This window comes from Balaenoptera musculus, chromosome 14, assembly GCF_009873245.2.
Source record: "Balaenoptera musculus isolate JJ_BM4_2016_0621 chromosome 14, mBalMus1.pri.v3, whole genome shotgun sequence".
NCBI lineage: Eukaryota > Metazoa > Chordata > Mammalia > Artiodactyla > Balaenopteridae > Balaenoptera > Balaenoptera musculus.
This window is the reverse complement of record NC_045798.1, coordinates 62,445,856-62,460,319: the sequence shown is the minus strand read 5'-3', so window position 1 is coordinate 62,460,319 and position 14,464 is coordinate 62,445,856. Positions and strand designations below refer to the sequence as shown.

The 14,464-nt window shown below is 40.0% G+C and overlaps 1 protein-coding gene across 2 annotated transcripts in view; it reads left to right on the top strand.

Moving 5' to 3' along the window:
* EPG5 (ectopic P-granules autophagy protein 5 homolog) overlaps positions 1 to 14,464 on the top strand; it is a 123,808-nt gene that overhangs the window by 710 nt on the left and 108,634 nt on the right. For both annotated transcript variants that reach the window (XM_036874785.1, XM_036874784.1), the window contains exon 2: positions 12,697 to 13,641. In XM_036874785.1, coding sequence (XP_036730680.1) covers positions 12,697 to 13,641 — 945 coding nt within the window. The remainder of the gene's footprint in view (positions 1 to 12,696; positions 13,642 to 14,464) is intronic.

The window sequence follows — 14,464 nt, the reverse complement described above, 5'->3', positions numbered from 1 at the left end:
ATCTGAGTTTTCTGGGTTTCCTGGATTATACTAACGTGTGGTATTGGTGTGATTTAAAGTTGATTTGTCTTGTTTTCAGGCGCAGTCTGGCTTTCATTTCGTTCCCATATGTTTTCTGAAATGACATTTATTTTACAGTGAACAGATTAAATGCTGCCCGTGGATAGCTGGACATATATAATTTTGGCTTACCTGAAACTGATTTTATATTAAGGAAATAATGAAGGTGGTATTAAAAATACAGGAAATTTCCTTTCCTACAAGTAGGTGATGTTCCAGAGCAGGTGTAACTTAAAAATGTTACAAAAATAAGATTTTCTCATGAGAACAAGATTTTAACAGGAGACTCGTGTTCAAAGCTACCATATTTAATAAGCTGTAAGTGACTTATGTAGATCCCTTTCATTATGATGCCTTTTTAAAAAAAACTGTAGTGGAGTTATGTGCATCAGTGTACCCAGGTCTGTGAGGAATTACTCTGGGGAGAAAGCCATTTTGCTACTAATTTCAGAAACATTTTTAAGAGAAGTAATTTTGCATTGTATTGGGCTGGTAAAGGACTATCTAAATAGAGGAGGAAGTAAAAAGCCATTGGTCAGCCATACATAAGGTCCCTGAACCTAGAATACAGTAGTGTATAACATGTAAACATGTAACATGTAAACCATCTATAGAGAGCAGAATCTTAATTCTCAATCTGTAGGGTTTTTTTTTTCAAAATGAATGATGAAACTAAAGCCTAGATAAGTTAAATGATAAGCCAGAAGTCATGCAGTTAGTAAGAGACTCAAGTTAAAGCCCAAAATCTTAATTCTCAGTCCAGTAGCTTAATAATTGTTCTACATATCTATGTGTGTCTATAGATAGAATGTTATAAATACTTCAAAATGGTCAGTTAAGAGGATTCTCTGTTATTTTGTTTAGAACAGATTTTCTAAAATAAAAAATTAAAAAACTTAAATCCATCATGAAAAACCAATTGCTCATTTTATTTTTTTTAAGATTTATTTATTATTTATTTATTTTTTTGGCTGTGTCAGGTCTTAGTTGCGACACGTGGGATCTTTGCTGAGGCGTGTGGGGTCTTTTCGTTGCGGCGTGCAGGCTTCTCTCTAGTTGTGGCATGTGGGTTTTCTCTCCTCTAGTTGTGGTTGTGGTGCGCAGGCTTCACGGTGCCTGGGCTCTAGTTGAGACCCGCAAACTCAGTAGTTGTGGCGCACGGGCTTAGTTGCCCCCTGGCATGTGGGATCTTAGTTCCTTGACCAGGGATGAAACCCGCATGCCCTGCATTGTAAGGCGGATTCTTTACCACGGCGCCACGAGGGAAGTCCCCAATTGCTCATTTTATTGACACATTGTGGGCAACCTCGCTACACAAACATAAATTTATTTTTTATCTTTTAAAATTTATAAAGAGGCCTTCATTCCAGAGGTATTTGATCAAACCAGAAATCCCTGACATACTTTTAGTCATCTTTCAAATCTAGTCAGTCACTAAGGCTTACCAATTGTATTTTGTAACTATTCTCTTGATTCTGCCCATTTCTCTCCATCCTGACTAACTCCACCATCCTCCAAGGAAGATTTCTTGGATTTTTGCTAAAATGGCCTTTCCAAGTTCATTCTTGCTGCCCATTCTCTAAACTAAAGCTGGATTGATATTTTTATAAACAAAACCCCAAAATGATTGCTCTCCTACTTAAAGCCTTTCAAAGATTTCCCATTGCCCAGAGTCCGAGAGTCCCAAGTATGGACTCAAGGCCCTAAACTCTCTGGATTCTGTCTTTCTCCTCAGCCTCTGGTCTTCACTACTGTCTCTTTTGATTCTCAACCGTGTATGTGTCCTTTCCTGCTTTAGGGCCTTTGCTCATTCATGAGGTCTCTGCTTAAACCTCATCACCCTCATCACCCTCATCACCCACATTACCCCCCCCAGCCCCCCCTAGTAGCGCTCTGCACCCCTTTGTGTCACTCATCTCACTTGCAGTTACTTTGTTAACATCTCTCTTCTCCCTTAGACTGTGAGCTCAGTGAGGGAGGGACCTTTTTCCTAATACCCTTTACAGCCCTTGTAGGCATTTGATAATGTTTGTTGAATGAAGGAAAAAATACCAGTATTGAAGAATATTTCCAACCTTTGTCACTCAGAAGAATTTACTCTGGTAAATTTCCTCTAAATAGTATGAGAAAACAAATGGAAAAAGTCCACGACATCAGCAACGCCCTCATACTTCTCAGTTTAGAAAACTGATTCTTCTCTTAGAGTAAATAGATTTATTACTTAGTGCTGGTTATGGTTTGGTTATGATCATGAAGTCCTACATTAATGAAACCTTTACCATTGTGGTGTGATTTGGTTACTGTTTATGGAACCATAAAGTAGTTCCAAGGCTCATTTCAGGAAGTGAGGAGTGTCATGTGCTTTTGCCTTTAGATAGTTTGACCCAGCAGCTGACCTATATTCCTTAATGTAAATCATTTGGAAGATGAGCTCACATTGCTAGTTTGTGGTTATCTGGTGCTTATCACTTGATACCTAAGAGATAGTCCTGATTAGTTTCACCCACCTTGGAGGACCCTGACTTCGTTGATCATGGTAGATTATGGTTTAAGAACAGTAGATTTTTAGATTGGATTTACTCTGCAGAAGCAGTATATTTTATAGTCATGGAAAGTATTTTTGCAGTTAATACTAAATTCTGAATGCTGACAACTCATTAATCGTAAGAGCATATTGTAATTGCTAAGGATAGACTGAGATGTGTCCCAGAAAACTGATAACAGAAACAGAGACCTTTAAATCCTCATCGCCTCTTGCTTCTTGGCCTAGATGATTTCTACCTCTTAGTCCCTCCTTCCCATGAGTGATTATAGGAGTGAAGTTGGGGGATGTTCTATATTATTTAGATCCTTTTGTGCCTCCTAAGATCCATTTATTTGTTGAATAAACACTCATCGATCACCCACTATGTCCCAGAAACTGTTCTAAGCACTTGGGATGTAAACAGAGGAAAAATAAAAAAAAGAACCTGGCCTTAACGTAGCTTGCATTCTAGAAGGAGAAGACAGACAAACGGAAAACTCCATAAAAAAATAAATAAAATGTATAATATATTAGAAGATGACAAGTGCTATGGAAAAAGAAAAAGAGGAACAGAGTAAGGAGTTGAGTACTGGTGATTAGGATGGGTTGTGATTTTTTTAAAAAAATAAGTTTATTTATTTATTTATTTTTGGCTGTGTTGGGTCTTTGTTGCTGTGCGCAGGCTTTCTCTAGTTGCGGCGAGTGGGGGCTACTCTTTGTTGCGGGGCTTCTCATTGCGGTGGCTTCTCTTGTTGCGGAGCACGGGCTCTAGGCACACAGGCTTCAGTAGTTGTGGCTCACGGGCTCTAGAGCACAGGCTCAGTAGTTGTGGCGCACGGGCTTAGTTGCTCGGCAGCATGTGGGATCTTCCCGGGCCAGGGCTCGAACCCGTGTCCCCTGCATTGGCAGGTGGATTCTTAACCACTGCGCCACCAGGGAAGTCCGGGTTGTGATTTTTATATAGGCAGTCAAGGTAGTCCTTACTGAAGGTGAAATTTAAGTAAAGACATGAAAGAGATGTGGGAGTTAGCCATTTGGATCTTGGGAACACCTGGGGCAAATGCCTTAAGGCAGTAGCAGTGTCGTTAGGGTGGAGTGCGTGAGGGGAGAGTATTTGGGATGAAGTCAGGAAGGTGACCCAGGGCCAGGTCGTGTAGGGCCTTGTAGGCCATTGTAAGGATTCGTACTTTGAGTGAAATATGGAATCACCTCAGGGTTTCAAGCCGAGGAGTGATATGATCTAAGTTATTTTAAAGGGTCACTGTGCTTGCTTTGTTGAGAACAGACTGTAAGGGAGCAAGAGTACGAGCAGAGAGACCATCTAAGAGATGTTTGCTGTGATCCAGGTAGGAGGTGATGGTGGCTTGGACCAGAGTTGTAAAGCAGAAGTGGTGAGAAGTGTTTGCAGTTTGGGAGTTTCTGAAGATCTAGCCAAGACTATTTGTTGGTGGTTTGGATGGGATATGAGGAAACAGTCAGGGGTGACTCTGAGATGGAGGAGGCAGTGAGTAGGACAGCTTTTTTTTTTTTTAATTTTATTTATTTATTTATTTATTTATTTATTTATTTATTTATTTATTTATTTATTTATGGCTGTGTTGGGTATTCGTTTCTGTGCGAGGGCTTTCTCTAGTTGCGGCAAGTGGGGGCTTCATCGCGGTGCACGGGTCTCTCACTGTCGTGGCCTCTCTTGTTGCGGAGCACAGGCTGCAGGCTCAACAATTGTGGCTCACGGGCCTAGTTGCTCCGCGGCATGTGGGATCTTCCCAGACCAGGGCTTGAACCCGTGTCCCCTGCATTAGCAGGCAGATTCTCAACCACTGCGCCACCAGGGAAGCCCAGTAGGACAGCTTTTGGGGACAGATCAGGAGTTCAGTTTAGGACATGCTAATTTTGAAACAAATGTCTCTCAGACATCCAAATGGATTGGATATGTGGATCTAGAGTTTGGGAGAGATAAAAGATTTGGGGTCATCAGCATATAGATAGTTATTTAAAACCAGAGACTGAACTAGGTTACCTTAGGAGCGAGTGTAGTATAAAAGGGTGGCAAGAACAGAACCCAAGGGCACTCCAATTTTGCGGGGAGAGGCGGAGGAATCAACAAAGGAGTGTGAGGAGTGACCGGTGAGGTAGTATATGTTTGGGATCCTAGAAGCTGAGAGAAAAAAGTGTATGAAAGGAAGAGGAAGAGATCAAGCATGGAAAGTGCTGCTGATACGTGAAGTAAGATTGTTAACAGCAACACAAAAGAAGTGGCAGCTAGGAGGAGATGTTGTATTCTCAGCAAAATGTGTAATCCCCATCCTTCTCCTTTTTACTTGTAAAGCATTCTTGTGCATCCCAAGGAGAGTGGGTAAAATTGCCCTGAGAGCTCTTGAGCTGATAGTTGGACTCATGTGTCCAAGCCCTCTTTATCTATTCTGTGCCAGGCATTGTGCTAAGTGCTGTGGATACAGACATTCATGATAAACAGACCCTGCATTTAAAGTAATCCCATGGCCAAGGAGCTTTGCCTGTTTGGTTCACTTCATGTACCCCATGTACTAGAACTATGCCTAACATACAGTAATAGTTACCTAATAAATATTTTCAGAATAATGAAAAAAAAAATAAAGTAATCCCACTAAAGTATTCTATGTAGTGTGTAAAATTGAACCATTATCATTTATGAAGAAGTAGCTCATTAATATTTTTAAGGATGGAAAGGAGTTGTAATTTTTTTTACTTAGTACAGTTTAAAGAGGAAGAACTGCAAGTGATGAATGGAAAGTGACCATTTATTTTCTAGAACTTAAAAAAAAAAACAAAACTTTTTTTCTGATTACAAAAGTGCTCATTGCTTAAAAAAAGTGTGTATGTATGAGTATATACACACAGAGAGAGAAGTATACAACACAGAAATGAAATGCCCTGAATTCCATCTCTTGGAGATAACTGTTGGTAGCAGTTTGTTATGTGCTCTTTATGTTTTTTCCCCACACATACACCAACACTCTAGGGCATATTCACTGTAATGTATGGTTAAGTATGTCTTTCTATGTTTATTAACAACTCTTCTGTTTCTGTATAACTTCTTGATTATTTTTTCTCCTGTGGAATTATTTTAAAATTGGTTCTCTACCTGTATGTAACTTATGTAGAGATCAAAAATCAAGAAATATTAATCTCTAGGCCATTTTCAGTTGTAAGAAACGTGTCTTTTGGTTAAAATAAAATTATGTAAGCACTAATTTTTGCACACACAACTTGATACACATGGAGTTCTGTTTGAATTTTATTCTGTGATCTATAATGATTGTTATATATACAGTAGGTTCTAATCTTTATCTCTGGTTAACTCAAGTAGGCAAAGTAATTGGAAGTTGGCTTTCTTTTTTGTTTTTAAATGAAATTTTGTATCTTAAGTGTAAAATTTGATTCAGATTTTGGCATAAAAGTTCAGTTTCCTCTGAATTCATTGGATAGTCCCTTTGCTTTCTGCGAGGCATATAAAAATAAACTTCTGAATGTGCTAGAGCACATTTGTTGGATAATTCAATAATTTCTTCATTTTAGGATGCTAGTACCTAGGAGCTCAGCATACAGTTGGTACTCAGTAAATTCTTGTGAATTATAAGTCATCATTATTGTTTTCAGAAATGTTTATTGAACAAAGTGTTGAAAATCAGAGGCAGATCAGATCCAAAAAGGCATAAGATATATTCTCTGGTCTCAAGATATTTGTGGTCATTTAGGGGACACAACATAAAGATAAATAACCATATGTGGTAGCACGTGACCAGGGTCAGATGGCAAGTACACACTGCAGAGTTCAGAGTAAAGCATGTGCTGCGGAAGGGTTGATGTGGTCATTGAAGATTTTGTCTTGGGACAGGATCATAACTGAGTCATCAAAGGCACTGAGTGCCGAAGTTAAGAGTCAGACTTTCATTAAGTGGAGAGCTGTGATTGTTTTTGTGGTGTTCAGGGTAGTGTGTTAGGGAGACCAGTCTTATAGTGGTGTTTGGGATGAATTGGTGGTAGGGCAGAGGCTGGAGGCTAGGAGACCTTTCAGGACCTGCTCCGCTATTCTGTGCTTTGGAGAAGTGAATTGAGCCACAGGGAGCTCACCACTGCTTAGAGGCCATGGCGTTGGTGATGAACACAGTGAATCCCTTTTCCCTCCGCATATGCACCCCAGACATCCTGTCCTATCCAGGGATCTGTGAGGGGCAGGGGCAGGCCTTTGCTACCCTCTCAAACAGTTGTGTGTCTCGCAGTTGTTCATCCTTTCCTCCCGCCTTCCTTCTCTGATCTGGCCAGTCCATTCTTTGAATCGAATTACCAGCTTTTCTCTCCTTTCCCTCACCTCCTTTCCTGGGGCAACCCCAGGTTAATTCCTCTTTGGACCTAACTTCGTAACAACACAGGTGGAGAATTAAACAGAGAAGCACTGAGTTCCACCCCCAAGGGAAATAAAGCCCGAAGTCTTATGTGTTCTTCCCTGGGAGCATTAGGAAGGTTTAAAAAATTCTTTAATTGATTATCTAACCACATTATCTGTTGCTGTTATGGTTGTGATTATTCCCAGGAAGGTAGATCTGCTGGATGTGGGCCTGCAAGTTTGATAGTAGCAGCTGGAGACTTCATTTTATTTAGTTGAGGGGAAGAATTTGAAATTGCAAGAGCAGTCATGGAGTAGGGAAAGAGGAAGTGGTTTGGTGGGGTCAGAGTTGGGCAACAACTTCCCTTGGCAAAGGGAAGTTAAAAACTACCTGAGGGACAGGCTGGAGATGAAGCCTGAGGTGGCCTGTGGGTTGGAGGAGGTGTGTTTATTTGCTGTGCCCTTGATCTTGTGGCCCATCTTGGCCTACTTCCAGCTCCCTATCTTCTCTTCCAGTTAACATTTAACACCCCCAGAGGTCTCTTACAGTTTAAGAAAAGGCAACTAAAATTTTCTCCCTCTATTTCACATTCCCGTCTCTACTTCCTTACTTTTCATTTATTTCTCAACTCTCTGAGTTTTTAAAATCTTCCATTTTTTCATCTAACAGCTTTAATGAGGTATAATTCACACACTATACTTATTTAAAGTGTATAATACAGTGGTTTTTGGTATGATCCAAGATTGTGTCACCATCACCATGGTTCGGAATGCCAAACTCTTTTGCATAGAGAAGCGTCATGTTCGCTTCCCTCCAGCAGTGTTTGAGGGTACTAATTTTTCTACATCCTTGTCAACACTTATAATCATCTGACTTTAGTCATTTTAGTGGGTGTGATATGTTACCTCATTGTGATTTTGATTTGCATTTCTCTGATGACTAATAATGTTAAGCATCTTTTTATGTGCCATTTGTATTATCTTTGGAGAAATGTCTGTTCAGATCCTTTGCCCATTTTTAAATTGGATTGTTCGTCTTTTTATTCTTGAGTTACAAGAGTTCTTTTCTTTTTATTCTGTATATAAGGCCCTTAATACGATAATTGATTTGAAGACATTTTCTTCCATTCTGTGGGGTTGTCTTTCCACTTTCTTCATATTTTGATTTTCAGCACAAAATCTTAAAATTTTTATGAAGTCCAATTTATCTACTTTTTTCTTTTGTTGCTATGCTTTTGGTGTCATGTCTAACAAGGCTTTGCCTAAACCAAGGTCACTAAGATTTACTCTATGTTTTTTTTGAAAAGTTTAGAAGTTTTAGATCTTATGTTAGGTCTATGATCCTTTTTGTTAATTTTTGTATATGATATAAGATAGGGGTACAATTTTATTCTTTGGATATCCAGTTGTTTAGCACCATTTGCTGAAGGCTGTTCTTTCCCCATTGAATTGTCGTGGCATCCTTGTTGAAAATCAATTGACCTTAAATATAAGAGTTTATTTCTGCTTTATAACAAAGTGAATCAGTTATACATACACATATATCCCCATACCTCTTCCCTCTTGTGTCTCCCTCCCTCCCACCCTCCTTATCCCACCCCTCTAGGTGGTCACAAAGCACCGAGCTGATCTCCCTGTGCTATGCGGCTGCTTCCCACTAGCTATTTTACATTTGGTAGTGTATATATGTCCATGCCACTCTCTCACTTTGTGCCAGCTTACCCTTCCCCCTTCCCGTATCCTCAAGTCCATTCTCTAGTAGGTCTGCGTCTTTATTCCCGTCTTGCCCCTAGGTTCTTCATGACCTTTTTTTTTTTGTTTTTTTAGATTCCATATATATGTGTTAGCTAGCATATGGTATTTGTTTTTCTCTTTCTGACTTACTTCACTCTGTATGTACAGACTCTAGGGCCATCCACCTCACTACAAATAACTCAGTTTCATTTCTTTTTATGGCTGAGTAATATTCCATTGTATATATGTGCCACATCTTCTTTATCCATTCATCTATTGATGGACACTTAGGTTGCTTCCATGTCCTGGCTATTGTACACAGAGCTGCAGTGAACATTGTGGTACATGATAAAGCAGAAACTAACACACCATTGTAAAGCAATTATTCTCCAATAAAGATGTTAAAAAAAAACAAACAAAAAACCTAGGGGCAGGACAGGAATAAAGACGGTGTTGTAGAGAATGGACTTGTGGATATGGGGCGGGGGAAAGGTAAGCTGGGATGAAGTGAGAGAGTGGCATGGACATATATACACTACCAAATGTAAAACAGATAGCTGTTGGAAGCAGCTGCATAGCACAGGGAAATCTGTTTGTTGCTTTGTGTCCACCTAGAGGGGTGGGATAGGGATGGTGGGAGCGAGACGCAAGAGGGAGGAGATACGGGGATATATGTATACATATAGCTGATTCACTTTGTTTTACAGCAGAAACTAACACACCATTGTAAAGCAATTATACTCCAATAAAGACGTTAAAAGAAATAAATAAAAAGCTCCCAACAACTTGAAAAAAAAAAAGACAAGAAATAAAAAATGTTAATAAAAAAAAAAGTTTATTTCTGGATTCTCAGCTCTGTTTCATTGATCTGTTTGTCTTTCCATGTGCTAGAACCACACTGTCTTTATTATTGTAATTTTGTAGTAGATTTTGAAATTGCGAAGCATGAGATCTCCAACTTTGTTCTTCTTTTTCAAGATTGTTTCATCTATTCTGGGTTCCTTGCATTTCCTTATGAAGTTAAGGATCAGCTTGTCATTTTCTGCAAAAAAGGCAGCTGGGATTTTGATAGAGATGGTGTTGAATTTGTATATCAATTTGAGGAGTATTGCCATATTAACAATATTGTGATCTGATCCATGAAAATGGAATGTGTTTTCACTTATTAGTCTTTAATTTCTTTCAAATTTTGTTTTGTAATATTCAGGGTATAAATTTTACATTTCTTTTGTTAAGCTTATCCCAAAGTATTTTGTTCTCTGTTCATTATAAATGAAATTGTTTTCTTAATTTCACTTCATGATTGTTCAGCTCACTAAAATTTGGCCTCTGCCCTGACCAGTACACCAGTATTTCTCCCACTGTAGTAACCACTGGCCTCCCTCTCCTAATTTTCTTTCTCTGACCTCTCAATCTGACAAACCTATTTATTATAGCTAGTGTGCTAAACATCATTGCAGTGTAATTGGACCCACTTTTTCATTTTCTTATAAATACTCATGTAATGCTTTCCTGGTATTCATGATTTTAGGCAGTTTGGCAAAGTGGTTTGTATGCACTGTGTGGCTGTCCTCTGAATCTGATATCCACGGTTCACAGTGCAGATTAAAGTAATTTTGGAGGGACACGTTGCTTCTTGCATCACTACCATTTGTAAACATTTGGTAGTTCATTACCAGCAAGTTGAGCTCAAATTCCATTTCAGAAACATTCGTCTTTTCTTCCTAATATTAGGTGCATATAAATGTTTTACTTTTTTGGCTATTTACTTGTCAGCTTTTTTTTGCTGGACGTTTGCTGGACAACATAATCCAAAATCACTGATAACTTTGTAGCCATCATTTTGCCTTCCTTAAAATTTCACAGTGGGGACTTCCCTGGTGGCGCAGTGGTTAAGAATCCACCTGCCGATGCAGGGGACACGGGTTCGAGCCCTGGTCCGGGAAGATCCCACAGGCCGCGGAGCAACTAAGCCCGTGCGCCACAACTACTGAGCCTGTGCTCTAGAACCCGCGAGACACAACTACTGAGCCCACGTGCTGCAACTACTGAAGCCCGTGCATGTAGAGCCCGTGCTTCTCAACAAGAGAAGCCACCACAATGAGAAGCCCTTGCACCACAGTGAAGAGTAGCCCCCGCTCGCCTCAACTAGAGAAAGCCCGCGTGAAGCAACGAAGACCCAACACAGCCAAAAAACACCCCACGTTAAAAAAAAAAAAATTTTACAGTGAGGGAAGTATTTGAGTGAGTCAGTCATTTTTTAGTTTCTTTGGATGTAACAATTTTATTTAAATAAATAAATAATAAATATTTCCATATTTTTTTTTCTTTTTTATCCAGGCTTCTTTCCTATGTATCTAGTTTGTGTGTTAATGCCAGAGATACTTCATTAAAAAAACCATAATTTAGGGCTTCCCTGGTGGTGCAGTGGTTGAGAATCTGCCTGCCAATGCAGGGGACTTGGGTTCGAGCCCTGGTCTGGGAAGATCCCACATGCCGCGGAGCAACTGGGCCCGTGAGCCACAATTACTGAGCCTGCGCGTCTGGAGCCTGTGCTCCGCAATAACAGAGGCCGCGATGGTGAGAGGCCCGCGCACTGCGATGAAGAGTGGCCCCCGCTTGCCACAACTAGAGAAAGCCCTCGCACAGAAACGAAGACCCAACACAGCCATAAAAACAAAGAAACAAACAAACAAACAAAAAAACCATAATTTATTTTATCTTGTTTTTTAAATGGTTAACTTATTTTTGGTTTTTGGTTTTTTTGGAATTAATTTTGGATTTAATAAGTTACAAATATAATACAGAGAGTTCTATATGCCTTTCATCCAGCATCTTCTTGTGTTATGTAACTGTAAATTCTGTGTTGTAGAACATTTATCACAACCAACAAATTAACATTGGCACAATGCTATTAACTAAAATATAGAACTCTTTTGAATTTCACCAGTTTTCTTGCTAATGTCCTTTGTCTGTTCCAGTGTCCAATCCAAGATCCTACATTGCATTCAGTTGTCATGTCTCTAATAGTTTTCTCCAGTCTTTTGATAGTTCCTCAGTCTTGTCTTTTCTTTGATGATCACAACACTTCAGTTATTTTGTAGACTTTTCCTTAATTTGGGTTTTTGTCTGGTGTTTTCTCATGCTTAGATTGAGGTTATACATTATTAGAAAGGGTACTGAAGAGGGGATAAGCCTTCTCAGAACATCGTATGGGGATGTATTACTGGTTATAGTGACCCTGATCACTTGGTTAAGGTGTTGACTGCCAGGATTCTCCACTGAAACTTACGATTTTTCCCTTTGTAATTCCTAAATATTTAGGGGATACTTTGAGACTATACAAATATTCTGCTTCTGCTTCAATTTTCACTCACTTTCATTACTTAGTAGATCTTTCCTCTTGCCTGTGGCAGTTATTACCATGGTGTTCTAATCGTGATTTTCTGTTTTTCTCATTCCATCTACATTTATTAATTGGACTTCTGTAAGGAAGAGTGCCACTTCTTGTCCATTAAGAAAAAAAATACATATATATATATATATATATGTTTATATATTTAGTTACGTGAGTATGGACTCATGGATATTTATTTTATTCTGAGGTTATAATCCAGTACTATAGTTATTTATTTCATTGCTCAAGTTGTCCTGACTTTTTCTGCCTGAAATTTGAATAAATATGTTTGTCAGGATGCAAACCTGTTGAAGCCTAAGATACTTGGAGACTGTTCTCTCTTACTTAACCTCTAGCAGAATGGAGAGCAGCCTAATTAAGACTTTCCTTCTCCATTCTTGAATCATAATTTGTTGCTCATTCTCATGTCTTCCTCTGTAGGGATTAGACTAGTGAATCTCCCAAATTCAGCATTCTCAAAATTGAATAATATGAAATATGAAACACACTGCTTATGAAGTGAACTTAGATTTTTTAATACAATTTAAAAATTCTTCATGTTGAAAGCATCAGTTATTGTTATAAATTATTTCACATTATAAATCTTGTTTTTAGGAAAAGAAGAAATATGAAACTCTTCAGAGGGAAGAGTCTGATGAAGGCTCCCTTCCAAAAACCTCCAGAGAGCTGGAAGTCCCTACCCCAGCTTGTGAATTCAAAGGAGACCATCTAAAGGAGTTAACTGATTCCCAGCTCCAGAATGATGCTAGTCGACAAAACGAGAGTGAAATGTTTGATGTACCACTCACCTCCTTAACTCTAAGCAATGAAGAGTCCCTGACATGTAAAACAGAGAGTCTAAAGGAGGGAGAGGAGATCAGAGCCTGTGCTGGAGATGATGCAGTCAAGCCGAAGGTCGATCCTGGAGGCAATGTCGGAACCAAAGTAGAACCCCCCGAGAACATTGCGGAAATGGAGGAAGATAAACTGGTACAATGTGGACCTTTGGAAAGCACACTGCAATCTAATGTTTCTTATATTCAGCAGGAAGTGGAAAATTTGAAGGTCAGAGATACTCAGAATAGGAGAGAAGACAAAGAAGCCTTGGGTCTTTCTTCAGAGGTGCTACAAAATGTTGGCTTGCAGAGTTCTTGTGAAGCCAAAGACATTTTTCAGCCACCTAGAGGGAAAAAACTGTATCCCCAGTTGCCAGCTGAAACTGCTGGGTATGTACCGGCTTTGGTGGCAGTGAAACCCTTGCTTCGTAATGAGCGACTCTACCCGGAGCTCCCATCTCAACCAGAAGTAGTACCATTTACTGAAGAACAGCTAAAAGTCTTTGAGCCTGGTTCATGGCTGGAAAATGTTGAGTCATATTTAGAAGAATTTGACAGCATGGCTCATCAGGACAGGCATGAATTTTATGAGTTGCTTTTGAACTACTCTCGCTGTAGGAAGCAGCTGCTGCTGGCTGAAGCTGAGCTCCTTGCTCTGATGTCTGATTGCCAAAATGCCAAAAGTCGACTGTGGCACTTCAAGGAGGAACAGTTGTCTGTACAGGTATATTGACTAGTGTTCTGTAAAGCTTGCAGGAGCCTGGGGAATTTGCAGTGGAGCTGCTATTCCTGTGATGCCATTGAGGTCTGGAGTCTGCTCCTTTTACCCACTGACCCTGTCTTAGCCCATAGTAATTGAGAGCAGGAGTCATAGTGTCATGTGCCCACAGGGGCCAGGCAGGTAACCTGGAGAAGTGAAACAGGTCGAGTGGGACGGTGATCACTGGGTAAGCTCATGCCTGGTCCAGCAGGGGGAGCTGCTCTTGTGTTATAGTTGATTGTTGCTGTGAGGTTATATTGGTTCAGCATTGCCACATCTTATATTTTTCTAAGAGAAGCTAGAAACCTGGATTTTTATGTGAGGGATCCTGATTTGTAAATGTTGGCAACTAAATCCACACACACACACACACACACACACACACACACTCACTCATGCACAGTAGAGGCCAAAGCAAGTCATGTCTCCAGGTCAGATTCAGCCCGTGGGCTGTTTAGCTTGTGACCTTAGGCATAATGCCAGGAACATCTAATGGGTAGAGAGTGTCAAGGGGAGGATGATCCATGGAACGAGGTCAAGAGGAAATGAGAAAATAGGGAAGGCAATAAGATGTGACCCTAGGGAGGCCAAGGTGCCATCAGGAAAGCCATTGCATAGTGGCCTGGGAGGGATGGCGAGGAAGAGAAGGCCACTCTTGACAAGTTCAGCAGCGAAGGGAAGATGGAAGAGATGTCAGGGAGAAACGGGTGATTTCCCCCAACCCTAATCATCATTCCTTGGAGACCTGTGTATCTCTTTGTAGATAGGAAGGATCCTGTGGAGAGGG